This window comes from Cydia amplana, chromosome 22 (genome assembly GCF_948474715.1).
Source record: "Cydia amplana chromosome 22, ilCydAmpl1.1, whole genome shotgun sequence".
NCBI classification, from domain to species: domain Eukaryota; kingdom Metazoa; phylum Arthropoda; class Insecta; order Lepidoptera; family Tortricidae; genus Cydia; species Cydia amplana.
This window is the reverse complement of record NC_086090.1, coordinates 8,450,702-8,469,357: the sequence shown is the minus strand read 5'-3', so window position 1 is coordinate 8,469,357 and position 18,656 is coordinate 8,450,702. Positions and strand designations below refer to the sequence as shown.

At 38.1% G+C, this 18,656-nt stretch overlaps 1 protein-coding gene across 6 annotated transcripts in view; it reads left to right on the top strand.

The window, feature by feature from the left end:
* LOC134658294 (solute carrier family 41 member 1) overlaps positions 1–18,656 on the top strand; it is an 87,730-nt gene that overhangs the window by 45,781 nt on the left and 23,293 nt on the right. For 4 of the 6 annotated variants that reach the window (XM_063513915.1, XM_063513914.1, XM_063513913.1 and 1 more), the window contains exon 3: positions 14,738–14,862. In XM_063513915.1, coding sequence (XP_063369985.1) covers positions 14,738–14,862 — 125 coding nt within the window. Of the gene's footprint in view, positions 1–336; positions 402–7,676; positions 7,891–14,737; positions 14,863–18,656 lie in introns of those variants that run through there. The other 2 variants (XM_063513918.1, XM_063513916.1) reach the window with 2 other exon arrangements.

The window sequence follows — 18,656 nt, the reverse complement described above, 5'->3', positions numbered from 1 at the left end:
GCGCGCATCACATTAATCTGAGGTGGTAAGTTAGTCACTTCTATATAATAACTAGCGACCCGCCCCGGCTTCGCACGGGTTAACAAATTATACATAAACCTTCCATAAAAAAATTGTCGCTGTTGGAATTAATGGAATAGTCGATGCTGAAAATATGCTAGTACCTCACCTCATTTGAAGTAAGACATTGTAACACCTCATTTTATTAAATGAGGTACTCATACAAACTCATTTTAAATTGATGTCCTACCCATCACTAAACATGGCAACCCCATCTTTACTATTAGCGGTAAGTTGTAGTCACATTATAACCATAGTTGAAACCCCACATGCCATCAAACGCGAGGATAAGATCGACTATTCGTCATAGCAACATGGCAACCCCATCTTTACTATTAGCGGTAAGTTGTAGTCACATTATAGCCATAGTCGAAACCCCACATGCTATTAAATCCGTGGATAAGATTGCCGACTATTCGTCCAAGCTACATTGGCAACCCCATAATTTACTAATACTATTAGGGTATGTTTAATAGAAGAAGAATTAGGTAGAATTTATTAATTTTAAATGAACAAATACCTATATACCATGTAAAAAGGTCAAAATACATCCCTGCCAGGGTTATATAATGTCTCAATAGAGTTAGGTGGAATACATAGACATGTACCTACATATGGATTGGTTTATATCGGTTTGTGTGGCTTTTATCTTTATGCCCTATTGGGAACAAATCAAACTATTTAATTAAACAAGATATATACAGTGGTAATTACTAAAAGAAATTAAAAACTAGCTAATCTAAAATAGGCACTTGAGTGAGACATTGTACCAAGGATGCTGGCGACATTTCCTCGCTGTATCGCAATGCTGATACGATACGTTGTGCGAGGTAGCTGCCAGCTCTTCGGTCACCATCAGTTACTTCAACCAGACGCTTCGCGATTTCTGCGAACAAATTATGCGCGCTGGGACCCCATGGACCTGAAGTTTCAACTCCAAATGGTACAAAATGGTACTCTCTACCGAGGCTCTTATATTTGTTACGTTGCTCTATTTAGTTTACGAAAAAGTTATATAACTATTTGTTTTTAAACACTCATAAAAAAATCAACTGCTCTGCTAACCTTAAGCTGTTTATTATTAAACCAAATACAAATCTCAATTATAATCCGCTTATCCGCATCTGATAACGCAAATGTTTCCACAAAAATGTATTCACTTTTGACAAAACAATGGGCCCGATTCGGATTTTGTAATAGATATCTATTAGACATCGCCAAGATACGATAACGATATGTTTAAGATCTAACCTGTCAAATTTGACATTTTCGCGATTCTGGAGATACTTTTGAACGATTTCCACAAGATATTACTTAGAGATCTAATTCACATCTAATAGATATCTATATAACACAATCTATCGTAAAAGTGACATTAGTTGCCCGAATTGCGCTGCAAAAGAGAATTAGTTGAAATCTAAACTATAACGTATCTAGAATGGATCTAGTACGTGTCGTCTCTTGTGAATATCTTGAAGTTCGAATACGGCAGAATGTACCTAAACTGTTATATGTAATCAGCGCAAAATATGACAATGCAATGTAAGGCTTTCGCCATTATCTACCAGATATGGCATGATAATTATCAATTTTAAGCTTGTTCCAGTTTAAGGTGGTTTTATCATACGGCCAAGGAATTTAATTTCAGTAGATATCAATTTGTACCTTTGTAATTTCATATTGATTGTCACTGTGACAAGGTAAGAAATGGTACAGAAATTAAATTCTTTGACTGTACTGGGGCATTACCATGATGTCCTTATTGCGATTCTGTTTAGGACCTAAACTGAATCGCTAAAAGACGGAGCTATGCGATTTATATAGCTCCGTCCTTTAGCGATTCAGTTTAGGTCCTAAACAGAATCGCAATAAGGACATCATGGTAAGGCCCCTCATGCGGTGTCCGTATGGGTGTCTGTTACCTTCCGTGATTATTTCTCACTTGATGGTTTCATCGGAAGATCAGCGCTGGAAGTCGCCAGCAACATGCTGAGATGGGGCCATTTCGTGACACTTTATTTTCACTATGTTATTTCTATGTATGTCTTTTGTCAGTGTGTTTACGAATAAAAAACTATTCTATTGTATTCTAAAAGGTTATTAACTTTTCAGGGATTGCATTTCCGTCGAAAATATATTTTAAAATTCGTTTCAATTCATTACATTCGTGGCAATATCGTCGCTAATCAACGTTGTTTTGAACCATGTTTGTTTAATTTTTAGAAAGGTTTCCAAATATGTAACTAAACCACACCGTACTCACAGACATTCCTGTATTATTTCATTATGATTATGTTACAAGTTTGCACAACTGTCTCAAACTGTGTACACAATACACATATTGGCAGACGCTGGATTAGTATTAATTGGGGGGGTATTAGTAATGTGTACAGTAAGAGATCATTTTATTATTTAGCCAAGTTACATGAGGAAACATGGAGGAAAAATACGTAGTCGAGATGACAATCGAAAAACCGGACAAGTGCGAGTCGGACTCGTCCATCGAGGGTTCCGTACTTTTTAGTATTTGTTATTATAGCGGCAACAGAAATATACTTGGTCAACCAGATCTTGACAGTAGAAAAAGGCGGCAAATTTGAAAAATGTAGGCACGAAGGGATATCGTCCCATAGAAAATTTGAATTTCGCGCTTTTTTTTACTGACAAGATTTGATTGACCAGCTATACATCATCTGTGAAAATTTCAACTGTCTAGCTTTCACGGTTCACGAGATACAGCCTGGTGACAGACAGACAGACGGACAGTGGAGTCATAGTAATAGAGTCCTGTTTTTACCCTTTTGGGCGCGGAACCCTAAAAACGCTAGACGAACTGTTTTCGCAATTGTATCGTAAATATTAACTAATCTATTGCAATACTAATACGTTGCGTGTGGTATTTTACATTAGGTAGGTACCTATTTACATTCTATAATATTGTGATAATAGCATAATTTAATGTCTTCCATAATATTAATCCCCTACTATCTCTATACCTATCCATAGATACAAATTCGTTGATTTCGTTAGTCGAGTAAAAAAACCGGCCAAGTGCGAGTCGGACTCGCCCATGAAGGGTTCCGTATTTAGGCGATTTATGACGTATAAAAAAAACTACTTACTAGATCTCGGTCAAACCAATTTTCGGTGGAAGTTTACATGGTAATGTACATCATATATTTTTTTTAGTTTTATCATTCTCTTATTTTAGAAGTTACAGGAGGGGGGGGGGGGCACATTTTACCACTTTGGAAGTGTCTCTCGCGCAAACTATTCAGTTTAGAAAAAATGATATTAGAAACCTCAATATCATTTTTGAAGACCTATCCATAGATACCCCACACGTATGGGTTTGATGAAAAAAAGTATGGGGAACCCCCAAAATTTATTGTTTTTTTTTTCTATTTTTGTATGAAAATCTTAATACGGTTCACAGAATACTTACCAAGTTTCAACAGTATAGTTCTTATAGTTTCGGAGAAAAGTGGCTGTGACATACGGACGGACAGACAGACAGACAGACAGACATGACGAATCTATAAGGGTTCCGTTTTTTGTCATTTGGCTACGGAACCCTAAAAATTGATTAATACACATAGATAGCAAAAGATTATAGATTAAATAGAAGATAATATGTAAGTATTAGACTAATTTGTAATGATTAGTGTCATTACGTGTGTTCTAGATTGTTTGAAAGTAGGTATTTGTCTAACTAATTGATTTCTTGTCTTTACCCATCACGGAACAATGGTGTTCCGGACATTAGAGAGGCGTGCCCGGAGCCGAACCCAACACGTAGATGCCCTTTTGATATACCGAGCGGATGCTGCCCTTGTCCGTATCATTGGACGTACGGCCCGATTAGAACTTTAAGATACGTCAAATATTATTTATGTATTATATAGATGTATGGACGTGTAATATTTAGTCCATATCGTATTTAGACGTAATATTTGACGTATCTTAAAATTCGAATAGGGCCGGTACGCAGAGCGCAGAGACTGCACCCTCCAGTGTGTAAGCACTATTGAGAGTTGATGGAAATTTTCATTCCAGTTCATTTTAGATTCCATGATGGAATGCTATTGTGTGAAAGCGATGGACTAAATATTGGGCTGTGATTAAAAACTGAACGCCTGCCTACTAAAACGGTATGCAATTAATGCATTATTGCTTTATTATTATAGTAGGTACCTGTGAATGTAATTAGTAGCTTGACGAATGTAATTAACGTGTATAATATTATTTGGTAGCGTGCCTTGCACGTGCGGAAATAATGATTAGCATTATTATAATACAACTCGAGCATGTGATATTTAAGAACTATTTTTTTTGTTTATACGACTCAAAGTCAAACAAACACCCACGATTTGTAAGTACCTATACTGCCCTCCTAAGCCAAATAGCGCTATCTCAAAAACAAATGATTTTGAAAATGGAATTCTCAGCTATAGAAACTAAAGTATAAGTTAGCAATGAATTTTCTTTTGAGATAGCGCTATTCGGCTTAGCAGGGCAGTATAGAGCGCAAAGATATATATCTACCTTAGTCAATATTTTATGAAAATACTTTACAATTTTACGAATATTAGTTTCACAAAAATTTATTCGAATATGATGATATTTATTTTAATTGTCCTTAAAAAGAAATATTCAAGACCAACATTTCTTCTATATATTTATCTTAAAGAATTTTCATATTAATCTTAAAGAGTTTTCATATTAATTAAAAGAGTATGCGCAATAGCATCTGATCTGCTACTAGCGGCATCTAGTGAGAATCGTCGAAACTACTATGTTTTCGTTGAGGCGTATCAACACTATCAACAATCAGTAATAATCTCATTAGATTCGGGTGAAGAAAAAAAACGTAATGTACTATTACAGTACATATGGTGCACTCGAGTCTTTCCTGCGGTCCAGCCTGCGGCTGTCGTAAAGACCTCGTTTACAATATTTTACTTACCCGTTGCACAATTGTTTGCGAGTAATGTAAAATAATAAACAAAGATGTCCGATATGCATTTGTTTATGCACATAATGAGTGAAGTATCATTTGCACCAATATAATATTAGATTGAGAAGTTGACAGAAATTAAAATATATTGACAAAAACATATTCTTAATCGGTCATTTCAACTTACGTATTTGTAAGAAAGGGGTAAAACATAAATTAACTAATTGCGGGTTGTACAGTTTAATAAAGGGTTTTTTTTAACTTGCCCTGTAAGTTGGTTTGTTAGAGCACAGAATAGGTAAATAATAGTAGTAAGTACAGAAGACTCACTCTCTAACAAAACGCGTCTGTTACGGTCAGCACAGATATGGCCGCTAGGTGGCGACAGCGCCACGCGCGGCTTATGGCTTTCCCCAAAATTGGGGCCGAACGGATGTACTCTTAGCTACCTGTAGCAAAGCGACGAAATCGCGGAGTGAGACACGCCTGGTGTGGGTCAAATCTTGGAAGCTAAATATGACCCACTTCCCGATTGAGCTGAACATTTGCATGCATATGTAAACCGGGTGACAATGTAATATTGTGGTACCATCGAGCTGATCTGATGATGGAGACAGGTGCAAGCCATTGGAACTCTGTGATGGAAAAACGCAACCTAATTGTGTTTGGGGTTTTTAGAATTGTTTCGATGAGTATTAGTTGCCTGTGGTAAGAAAAGTACCTACAGTCAGCGAAAAAGCGTGGACCAAAAATGAAATTTTTGCCATAAACTTATTTGGCATATAAATAATTTGAATTCAAAAATGTATACTTTGCCCTGCACCTGATTGACGCACGCATGATACATATCTTAGACGTTAATTGTACATTTCTTTGTTATCGGCGACATAAATAACTTTTATCTTAATGACGAGTTCGAACCCTTAAAATAATATATTACTGTGATATGAGGATAGGGTGCATTCATAGTTACACTAAGATTCATAGTGATACTATCTCCATACCAAATTTCTTTTATATCGCTTTAGTTCAGGTGTTTAAGTGTGAAGAGGTAAGACAGACAGACAGAGTTACTTTCGTATTTCTATTAGAGTCTGTGCGGAAAGAGAATAGTCGTGAAATGTATGAGACCCAATACATTCTACGACTCTTCTCTTTCCACACATACTCTAGTAGGTATTTGCAACTCAAATTCTTGATGAATGAACGGCCAGGACATATGTACGTAGAGGTTAAATTAGGAAAAAAACCGGTTCTATTGTAAGTAACCAGTTATTTAACGTAGTTGTAGTCATTTTATCCACATGAAATGCCGTTTATGTGTTTATTTGAAATCCTTAATTAAATTAGATAAGGGGCTATTCATAAATTATGTCATTTCAAATTGGGGGGGGGGAGGGGGGGGGGTCTGTACATCGGATGATGGTAGCATGACGTAGGAGGGAACGGGGTCATTCGAAGCATGATTTTTGGATGATTTTAGGGTGGGGGGTCAAAAATAGATGACGTAATTTATGAACAGCCCCTAATGCTGAATGAATTCGGATTTTTTTAGGTAGTTTTATTTTCGGAAATAAACAATAATTGTATTTTATTAAGGTTTTTATGTGACCGGGCAAAATATGCTGTTCGAGTAATTTTATGTGTACTTTTATAAACGAGAAAACTCAGGAAAGCGATTTTTCAAAGAACTGTTTTATAAACGAAATCATTAAAACAATTATTGTCACCCGATTAACAAGTAAATATACTTACCTAATAAATATTAACAAATTTTTTCATTTTCTATAAAGTAAGGAGGTATTTATGTATAATTAAGGTTAACAAAAAACTTCTCAAACTTTTTAACAATCGTGTCGTGGGTAAGGCAAACAACAAATGCAAGATAGAATGTCTTATTAGTATTAAATACAAACACTTGAGGTTTTATTAGCTACATCTACCTTTCTCTGTCACTCTCAGCAGAAAGTGTACGGCGACCGGATATATCTAATAAGCCCCTATCACGTATTCGGATTGTAATGTCAGGTTATGAATTTGAGCTAGATTTTTTGGCTGTTTCTTGTTGAAGAAATTCCACTTTTGACTTGTCAGATCATATTCGTAATAAATCCATATCAAATTTATAACCCGTTATTAAAATTAGAATACGCCTCCTTTACTTCGTCCTAAAAAAGTAAATCTACCGATGCGGGCACGACACAGGCAAAGTATGGCCCTGTACGTAACCGTGACTTTAAAATGTGAGTGGACGTGCCTTATGCAACACTAATGTCACTTGTTAATCAGAACACTGTTTTGCTAGAGCTCGCACGTATCAATACAAATTAAACATTTAATTAACTGTGTTAAGGAAATGCTTTTTTTACTACGATTCAGGAAACACCCGGTCGAATGCGCGCCATTCTTTCTCAGACGGTAGTGGATGTAACGTGGTATTGTGTTTTAAGTACTGATAGTAAAAGTCAGCGAATCACAAGCCGAAAATGTAATTGTGATAATGATAAGTTATTAATGATAAGACGACGCTGGTAGCTGTGAGTGTTTTTAGTGAATAAAGAGTGAAAATATTGCCAAAAAAGGCCCTCAAAAGTTGCTTCTTAGTAAAAAATGCCTTAAAATGTTATTTGTGAGTGTTACCGGTGAACAAATCGTAAAATAAACGCAAAATCTAGGCTTAAAGAGCAATTAAAGAGTCAGTTTAAGTCCTTGGCATTTTAAAAGTAATACGTACCATAGATATATGCCAAAGTGAAGTCACAGTGTTGATAAATAAAAGTGAAGTGTCAAGATGTCGTTGATAAATATGGGCGCTAAATTGGAGATGTTTATAGATGGCTACTTCAATAGGATGAATGGATATAGCACTATAGGTAATGTATAGTTTTGTATAGATTATCATTGTTGTATAAAATTTATCTTGGTTATTCTTCGGTGTATGTACGTCATTGTCCTATTTTATGAGTTATGAGTTGTGAGATTCGCTGTACGGTGTATATCTATACTCCTCTTTCTTTCCTATGATTATGTTTAATATAATTATAAATATTATTATTGGTAACTCTGATGACCTTGACCCCCGTGATACAGGTCGTGCCTAGTGCGGGGTTCATTGTAATGTGCCTGTTAAACTTTTGAATGAATGAAATACTTAGGTATGGTTTTTCTGATAAATCCCTACGAGTACCTACTATCCATACTTAATGTTATAAGTGGGAAAGTGTGTCTGTCTGTTACCTCTTCACGCTTAAACCGCTTGATCGATTTAGATTACATTTAGTATGAGGATAGTTTGAAGCCCGAGGAAGGACATAGGATAGTTTTTGTCAATCAGCGTTACCATCCTACGCAGACGAAGTCGAGGGCAGAAGCTAGTATACAATATTGCCTACCCGACCTTATTGTTGTATAAGTTTTATTTGTTATTGTATTTAGGGAACAAACAAAATATACACACATGACTCAATTTATAATCATGTTTGTTTATAACAGTTTTGAATGATTGACGGTTAGTTTCACTAACAAAACAACAACACAAAACAAAAGGTAATCACGGTCCATATCCCGGTCGATATAAGTAAGGTCAATGTGGCTAATTCCGTCATAGGGACTGTTCCGTCTACTAGCGTTTTTCTCGAACCACGAAGAGAATTGATAATTTCACCGACAAAGCAGCGATTGTTTTTAGTTTCAACAATCAAAAGCAGATGGTTCTTTTCCTACGATTGAAAATCAAAGAAATATACGCTTGTGGACGGAATAGTCCCTATATGACGGAATTAGCCAGTCAATGTGGTTAATTTATTAGTTAATTAGACTTAACCTAATCATGTTTATCGTGCCTGGTGCCATCTAGTAATAATTATTATAAACGAATTTTATTATGGACGTACCGTACATTTGCACAATATTTCGTAAAATACCAAACATTGACCGGTTAAACGTTTAGGCAGAAGCTAAAAATTCAGCTGGTACCGTGCTTATGTCAAAAGTTCAAGAACTAAGAAGTCAAACATTTTTATTAAAGAATTTCGTTAGCGTTTCGCAATTCACTACAGAACTTTTCAATTTCGTCTTCTTTTTAGGGTTCCGTACCCAAAGGGTAAGAAACGGGACCCTATTACTAAGACTTCGCTGTCTGTCCGTCCGTCCGTCCGTCTGTCACCAGGCTGTATCTCATGAACCGCGATAGCTAGACAGTTGAAATTTTCACAAATGATCTCTGTTGCCGCTATAACAACAAATACTAAAAATAAAATAAAATAAATATTTAACGGGAGCTCCCATACAACAAACACGATTTTTTTGCTCTATTTTTTGTTGATGGTGCGGAACCCTCCGTGCGCGAGTCCGACTCGCACTTGGCCGGTTTTTTTTTGTTCTATCTAGGGTTTAAAGAGCCCTTTCGTCTGATTTCCAAAGTTGGTCACCTGTTACAAAATGGTAATTGGTTTTAATCCATTTTTGGTTGTCAGCTTCTATTATTTTTCCTATTGCTGGACAAATGCCTCTCCCTTCTTCCGCCACTTACCGCGGTTAGGTCCATGCTCCCACCAGTCGCTTCAAAATATAGAGGTTTTTAAAGCTGGTGTGGTGAAATTTTTTGTTTCACTCGGTTTGACGCTCAAGCTTCCAATTTTCGAACCACTCGCTACGCTCGTGGTTCAATATTGGAATCTTTCACTTCCTCGGGTATCAATATAAGAGAGGTTGACAACAACTTTGCCCCCTTGTAAAACAAATAACTATTATCAGGTCGTTACCCGCTATCTATATGTAATATATGTATATGTATTTATCAATTATGGAAACATTCCAGCCTCGTGTTCAAAACAAATAATATTTTTCCTCTGGTATCAGATACATACATATAAACAAAGTAAGTGTAAGGCCTGAGTAGACACTCAAGTTGGGCGTGCAGCGGGTACACTTAGTGTAAGGCCTGAGTGGACGCTCGGAGTGGAGCGTTCGGCGGGGCGTGCAGCGTGGCGTCGGGCTCACAACACAAGTGATTTGAGCAGCGTGCACTAAGGCCGCTCCTATACGCTTGCATTTGTTTAACATGCTGCCGCACGCCCCGTCCCGCTGCACGCCCAAATCGAGCGTCCACTCAGGCCTAACACTAAGTTATGCGCATGTTTTACAAATGTGAAAAACAAATGAATAATTGATATTTCGCAACGCTTTTAGGGTTCCGTTCCGTCCGTAGTCAACTAGGAACCCTTAGCGCCACTTGCACCATTCCACTAACCCGGGGTTAACCAGTTAAACCTGGAGTTACCATGGTTAGAAGTACAATTTGACACTGGGTTAACGGTTAACGGTTTAACAGGTTAACCCCCGGTTAGTGGGATAGTGCGAGTGGCTCTTATAATTTTGCTATGTCCGTCTATCCGTCTGTCTGTTCTCGGCTTAGCTCTGTTAGTGCTAATAACCTGCAATATCCCTACTGTCTCTCTGTCTGTTACCTCTTCACGCTTAAACCACTGAACCAATTTAAATGAAGTTCGGTAGTTGAGGCCCGGGGTAGGTCAATAGGATAGTTTTTATCAATTATCATCATCATTCAAACTAGACGAAGTCGCGGGCAGAAGCTATACATACAACTATAATTGTTATAACTTTACCGTAGCAAAGACTGTTTGCCTCCTCATCTCGCTGCCATAACGTTGCATTCATAATATGACAACGACAAGGTTCTAAGTCCACCGGGGAAAGTTAACCAGGTCAGAAGCACCAAGGTTCCGAATCTGTTTTGTTTTGTTTTTATACGCAAGAGCGCTATTCACAACGGCAGCTGAACACTACTCTGTGGCACCACCAGTTTGGCACTGACATAAACACTATCGAGAACGTAACTTACTTTTCTATACATCTCGCTCGTACTCGCCATCATGGGCAGTGCAATTTTTTTTCGTATTTACTTTCTTCTGGCGAAAAAATATTAGTAGTTAATTACATAATAGTTATTTACGATTCGAAACATTCGACATGAGGACATTGTTGTCGAGGAAACGAGTGGCAATAAATTGAAACACGACCGAACGGAGCGTTTTAAATCGACACGAGTTGCGAATTACCTATTTATCGTGTATGTTTGACAGTACATATGGCACTTTAAACTTTCAACATACGCACGGAAAGTGCTATTTCCCGCACGAGTTCAGGAAAGTAGCACCATATGTACCTACTGTAAAAATATTTATGTCAAGTAACACTGGACACGAATTAATAACAGAATGCATAATGTTTGTGAACAGACGTAACAGTAGTAACGGAATGTAGGCCATAGGCTTTCGGTGTACACTTATTTGGCAGTACAGAAACACAATTAAGTTGCTACTGTAATATGTAGGTCTTGTCGTATTCCATTACCAAATATTCAGGTAAGCAATATAAAGTAGTAAATAGAAAGTCCATACATAGTTCGTGATCAGCAACGCAAGCTTCGTCAAGTGGACAATCAATCAATCAATTATTAACTTTAAGATGTTGGTAGGGAGCTGAACTGATGGTAGTGATGGTAGAATAAACGCTTTTAAAAAAAAACAATCAATCAATCAATCATCTATTTATTTTTTGACACAAAAGTAAATCAGCTACAGGCTTCATCACCTACTTTCATGTCAAATGATGTAATCCGCAACAGGCTTTGTGAAACGTAACTACAGTTATAACATAACAACATACTGTCAGAACTAAAACATAATTATAGAGAAAGATTCAACATTCTTTAACGAACTAAAAAGGCTCTTGCTCGAAAACTCATTTTACAATATAAAGGAGTATTTTAATTATAAGTCTTAATATTGTTAATTGCTAGTGTGTGCTAGTTTTTAAGTCCTAGAATAAGTCTTTATGTATATTGCTGTGCCCCAACGGGGTTTATGCTGGAACATGTAAATACTTTAAAATCTTGTAATACCCATAAAACCAATAAATAAATTATGAATTATGATCTTACCGAATTGGGGTTGTTAATATGAAATAGGAATAGTACAAGTTACCCTGTACCGTGGAAACTAGGTAGGGCCCTGGTGTGGGACGCAACGTACGTAGATACCTTCGCACAGTCCCATATCCAGGCGACCCGCAACCAGGCCGGCGGTGCGGCTGACCAGGCCCAGGTTCTCAAGCGCCGCAAATACTCGTCCTTACTTTAGGACTACGAGTTTGCGGCGCTCGCAGTAGAAACACTGAGCCCTTGGTCAGCCGACATGCAGGCGTTTGTGAGGGCTCTGTCGGCACGGCTGATTGACACCACGGGAGACCCCAGAGGGCCTACCGCGAACCACGTTCGACGTGTTGGCTCTCTGTCGCACTTGTAAATTCGTACGTAAGTGTGACAGGGAGGCAACACGTCGAACGTGGTTCGCGGTAAGCCCTCAGGGCTGGCGCGTATTTCTCCCAACGAATCGCCTTGGCGGTTCAGCGAGGAAACGCTGCCAGCGTAATGGGCACCATGCCACAGGCGGACCTGCTGGATGGGTTGAGTATTAATTTTAATTTGTTTGTAGTTTCAGTTTATTTTAATAACATTTTAGTTGTAATCTAATTTGTAATTTATATCTTTTTTTTCGGTTATTTATTGGTTAATGTTTTCTCTGTAAATAAAAGATAATATAAAATGAGTAGGTACATAAATGAGCAATGTTTAAGAATGGTCAGTTAGCTCTATCGCCGCTGGTACCTATTTAAAAAAAAGTCGCTCTTTATTTGTTTTTCAAATCTCAGTAATGCATGTCATTATCTTGCTGAGAATGTTTTATGATCACAGCACTAAGTCTCGGAGTACTTTATGGTGAAAAGATTAAGAAAATTATGCAACAAAAAATAAAGTTACCCTGTTGTTGTGTTTCAACTGATTTTTTAAATTTTAATCCCAACCACAGGGCGGACACGCCATACATCAAAAATCATTTGCGTTTATACGTGTGTGCACAGCACGTCTGTACACGCGTCATTGTGTATGTGTGGGTATGTCGCTTTACTGAAAGTACGCCAGAAGTCCGCCAGATTCATGTCGCGGGGCGAGGTAAGGCGAGTCGTGGCGGGGCAGTGCGTGGCCGTTCTGTATGACAATACTATTACTTATTCTGTGTCTCAACACACAGCTGATAAAAATGTCAAATCTAAATAAATTAAGATCAATCAGCCAGCCTATTATGGATAGCTTTATCCATCTTTATCCACGTGATAAAATAACTGTCACTGTTTAACACCGTGGGAAAGAAAGTGACGGACACCGTTTTATCACGCTGTCACGTAGACAAGAACGACCATCATATCCGTACAGTTTTCGGCGTCTGTCATCTCATCTTCTATCTGTCTAAACTCATCTCGGCGTATCTCAAGTGTTTGTTACTGTCATTTGGCATGCGCAAATCACGGATTTAATGTCCACTTGACAATACTCCTTGGTGGTCAACTGGGCCCGCATACATACCTACCTATTATGCGTCATTGACAAACTAAAGGATGACTCACGCTAGACCGGGCAGGGGCCGGATCGGAGCTTCCGGCGCTTCGTTTTATATGGCAAGCACCACGTGATCACCGATCAGCCGTCATAGAAAATGACATGGCGGACGCCTCGGCCCGGGCACGGCCCGGTCTAGCGTGAGATCCTTAAAAGGGGCATTCCACGAGAATGTCGCTTACGTAACGCTTTCGCCTTGTATGGCAGCTACCTTAAACAAATCCCTAAAGTTCTAGATTATACTGCCAATTTCTTAGCCAAGTCGTGAAATATTAACAGACCCAATATAGCCTACTCAGCATTTTCAGAGGTATTAGAATAATGTCGTTACGTAAGCGACATTCTTGTGGAATGCCCCAAAATGGAGTTGGGAGTGATGGCAGGTAGACTAAAATGTTAACGGAACGGTGGCCGCTTTCGGATGAAAGAGGCGCCAAAGCTATACCCGCGAAAATCGAAGTTCGCAAATTGCGGCCATTTTTCTCTGTCACTCTAATTACGCCTTCATTGGAGTAAAAGAGAAAGATCCCCGCAATTTGCGAATTTCGGTTTTCGCGGTAGCCCCTCTGGCGTCCGTTGGCTCGCTGGGTGGACGACATCCCCACGTTAAAAGTTTAGTTTTTAAGTAGTTTTTTGAAAATTTTACCGTATTCACTTGTCTTTTCCGTTATTTATGAATGTCCGGTTTTTTTATTCTACATATTTAATTTTATTTCATTTTAAAACAGAATATAAGTATCTAAAACACAGGGTAGCAATGTTAAAAGTCGTAAAAATGGTTTATGTTTTTTGTGCTAACACCAACGCTAGTTGGCGTCATACATAAAGTAATGCATTTACTAAGCCCTTTTAAACGAGATGTGTTAGTCTCAACAGTATACATCCATGGGACAAATTGCCCATTCTTCTTTGCAATACTTATATTATTCAGTCCTTGAGCAATAGGCTGCAACTGCAATGTTCTGCCGCCAGAGTGCAGCACTAGCGCAAAGCGTAAACCATAGAGTAACTTATACATGCAACTTATGCCGTAAACAGTTTTTGGCAAGTTTGTACAGATTATTAGTTACAAATACATACAAATAGGTAAATATGACATTGTGCTTCTAGGCGGTTTGTTTAATGTTTACTGATTGTGCTAGTGGTTCCTCCTATGCAGAGTTTTGCGTAATATTCCCTATTGTGTTTTCTTATATTTATTTAGAGCAGTGTTAACTAAACTACAATTATTTTGTCGACAGATGAGAAACTCGCAGACACAGGGGTCACGATGGGGTCTATAAACAGCAACGGGGACCTCTGCGCGGGGGATCCGCCGGACAAAAAGATTACAGAGGCAGACGCCGAGAAACAACCACTTTCTGGCGTGAGTACTTTTACTACTTACATATACAGGGTGTTGCCGGTAACACGAGCAAATAATTAAAACATATATTATAATCCTCAAACTATATAAAACTTTTGTTAAACAACTTTTAAAAATTATGAATACTTTAGACTTCCTCTTTTTCATACAAAATAAATATTGCCTTCAATGTACGCGGCCATCAGTGTACTTGACGTTGCTTGTCACGCTTTAAACAAAACAAAATATGCAATAAATTTGTGTCTTAGAATAAACTTTAAAGTGTAATAAAAATCAAAACATAAGTTATTTTTAAAAGTTGCTGAACAAATGTTGGTCAGTATGAGGAGTATAGCCTACTGTTTAATTTATTCCTCCCCGTTACAGGAAACACCCTGTATGTATTATATAAGCACTGTCACTATCATTATTCCAGGGTCATGGGGTCTATAAAAATCAACAGAAACCTCTACCTTGGCAACCCTCAAAGATGACTGAACTGATCATCTACATATCTATCTATTATCTATCTATCTATACCTACTTCAGAATACATTTAATAATACGAATCTACGAAAACAATCTACTTAGCAAATGATGATGAGAGTGCCTATTGGCACCGTGCGAAGTCGGTGGAGGGGGAAGTGGCGCTGATCGTCACAAACACAGATTATCTTATGGAATGTCCGAAATGAGTACTAGCGGCAGCCGCTTGAACTAATTTTACTCCATAAGATTTAACGTAGAAAGTCTGAGAAAATGAGGGCAGCACCAGTCGTGCATATAGCGAATAGGTAAATGCCTTCACATGCCTTCATGTGCCTCGTACCTATGCACATGAAGGCATGTGAAAAATTCTATACAAAATGACCTGTTTTCTTACCTCATAAGAGTATTTACAGAGCCGCGAATCACGTAACTGCGTGACTGATCAAGTAATTTTTAAATCCATCTGACTATGTGATTAGATAGATCATTACTATGACCTGACCTTACGATTAGATACTCATATCTGGCCTCTTTCATAAATTACTCTTAAAAAAACGTATACAAATCAGAAAAAAATACAGCTATAATAAAAATGTAAGACAAACTATTTAGTACCGTTTAAATGCAAAATAAATAAATTCATACTATCTATGTCTATTATCTTATGGCGGCGATAGCTTATTTAATAGCTATGTTTTCAATGCAAATTAATTATGCTCATAGTATCTTAAAACTGTAAGTATATAGATAACGCGGTCGTAACAATTATTAATGTTATCATCAAGTACCGTAACTAATTGTTTTACCTTTGTTTAATACACGAACTTGAACATATCTCCTTTTGTCAAAGTTAGCTGGGAGACACTGGGAGAGGTCTCTTAAAAGCATATTCTTGTATCTTTAACTTTTTGTTTTTGTGTTTTTATGGCAAACATACATACAACGTAATGTTTTGTCTTTACGAGTATATGTATACACCGATACTTAACCCTAAATGTTACCAAATTTTTTTATAATTTTAAATTTTATGTATACTATGCTATTCAATAGATCAAAGTATATCTTGTCTTGACCTTTATCTTTGTGATGGATTTATAGATGATGGTTATCAACAATGTTTTCTAAGGACTTTTCCCCTTATATTTGCATTATTTCCTATTTTCCTTGTGCGCATTTCCGATGTAAAGTCAGGCGTGTCTCACTCCGCGATTTCGTCGCTTTGCTACAGGTAGCTAAAAGTACATCCGTTCGGCCCCAATTTTGGGGAAAGCCGCGCGTGGCGCTGTCGCCACCTAGCGGCCATATCTGTGCTGATCGTAACAGACGCGTTTTGTTAGAGAGTGAGTCTTCTGTACTTAGTACTATTATTTATTCTGTGGTAAAGTGCGGGTTTTGTTGATGTTGTGACGAGTCGAATTTCGTGAGTTGTCTTGCTCTTGCGTATTCAAGCGATAGAGAGGCATATAACGAAATTTCGCGTTTAGATATTCGCGGTAGGCCTTCCGACATCATCGCCATTTTAAAGCATAACTCACGCTAGACCAGGCCGGGGCGGGCCGGAGCTTCCGGCGCTTCGTTTTCTAAAGGGACCCACTGATTACCAGTCCGCCGGACGGTATCGGCCTGTCAGTTGTTCGGAACTGTCAACTTTTTGTTCTAACTGACAGGCCGATACCGTCCGGCGGACTGTTAATCAGTGGGCCCCTTGAGGAAAGCACCATACGTGTGATCACCGATCAGCCGTCATAGTAAATGACATGTCGGACGCTTCGGCCCGGTCTAGCGTGAGTCATCCTTTACTTTCTGATCCAATATACTCGTATACATCAGGGATTTTGCGAATATCCGCATCCGCATCCGCAACCGCGGAACTTCCGCATTATTTTCAACATCCGCATCTGCATCTGCAACCGCATAAAATCGATGCGGAGTTAATGCGGATGCGGATGTGGAACAGGTCGGTACAGGAAAGTCTTAGTATCGGCGTAAGTGCTAGTCTCCTAGGTAATTTAGTCATTAGCCAAAAAAACCTATTAGAAATGAGCAGTCAAGCGTGAGTGGGACATAATGTACGGAACCCTTGGAACGCGAGTCCGACTCGCATTTGGCCGGTTTTTTGAAATAAAAATTACTAAAATGTAATATTTGACGTTTTTTATGTATTTATCTTGACATCCGCATCCGCATCCGCGGATGTCAAAAAATCGGCATCCGCAACATCCCTGGTATACATTAGGTAAAGCTTCTCGCAATTTACTTAGTGTTAAACTATGTATGTAACATAAGTACATGATTTTGATGAAACTGACGAAGTGTTGACTGAAATAAGTCTCTTCACTTTTCAAACTCTATCCAAATTCATCATTCAACTAGGTACAGTCAATGTTAAAATTAAAATAAAATACAAACACAAACATGAGGACGAAGCGATATGCCCTTAATGTCATTAAGCAATATAAATAACATTTCAAAGCATTTTGTTGTTTTTACTACTCGAGTATTTATCTTTCCATCAATAAAACAGTGTATTGTAGAGTAGATACACTTAACACACATTCTTAATCAATTGCTCAACGGTAGTTTATCAAAGGTTTGCCAAGCACTCCATTTCACTATATCGCTATCGATACGTCACAATCGGTTATCAATTATCTCTGAATTATTCACGCTTTGCCAGACAATTTAATAATTGTTATACGAGTCATTGTTGGATTTTTCTGTAATCTTTTTCATATTTTTCTTTTTATAATAATATGCCGTAAAACCACCCAACAATATTCCAATGAATGAATCTTTATTTCCAGGCAACTATTGGCCCATAGATATTGACGTATAATATCTAAGGCACTAAACATCGTACTAGTTCAGCGGTGCTACCCACGAATTCCAGCCAATCGTGCAGTCTAACGCGACTAGTTGCGACCAATAGCGCGCGTAATGCGAACTCGTCAACCAATCGCGCGCGTGATGCGAACTCATCAACCAATCGCGTTGTAGTGATTTCACACCGCTGTACTGGCCCCTGTCATGCCTCATTATTATTATTACGCTGCACAAACTTCTTCAATGATAATATAACTTGTAGTAGGCGCATCATGCCGCCTTCGGCCATGCTATTTAGAGAGAGAAAGTTTTTCTCAAATTCAGACTTCCGAACGCACGTCACGCAACCCACGCGTGACGCTTCTGTCAAACGTCATTGTCGTTTTCATGCAGCCGACGGCCATTACGTGTCCTAAAATAAAAAGTCTTTTTGTTTATAAAAGGACAAGAAATTCCTTAAAATACGTGGAAAATAGGATAAAAAGTGACCCAATTGTAAATTG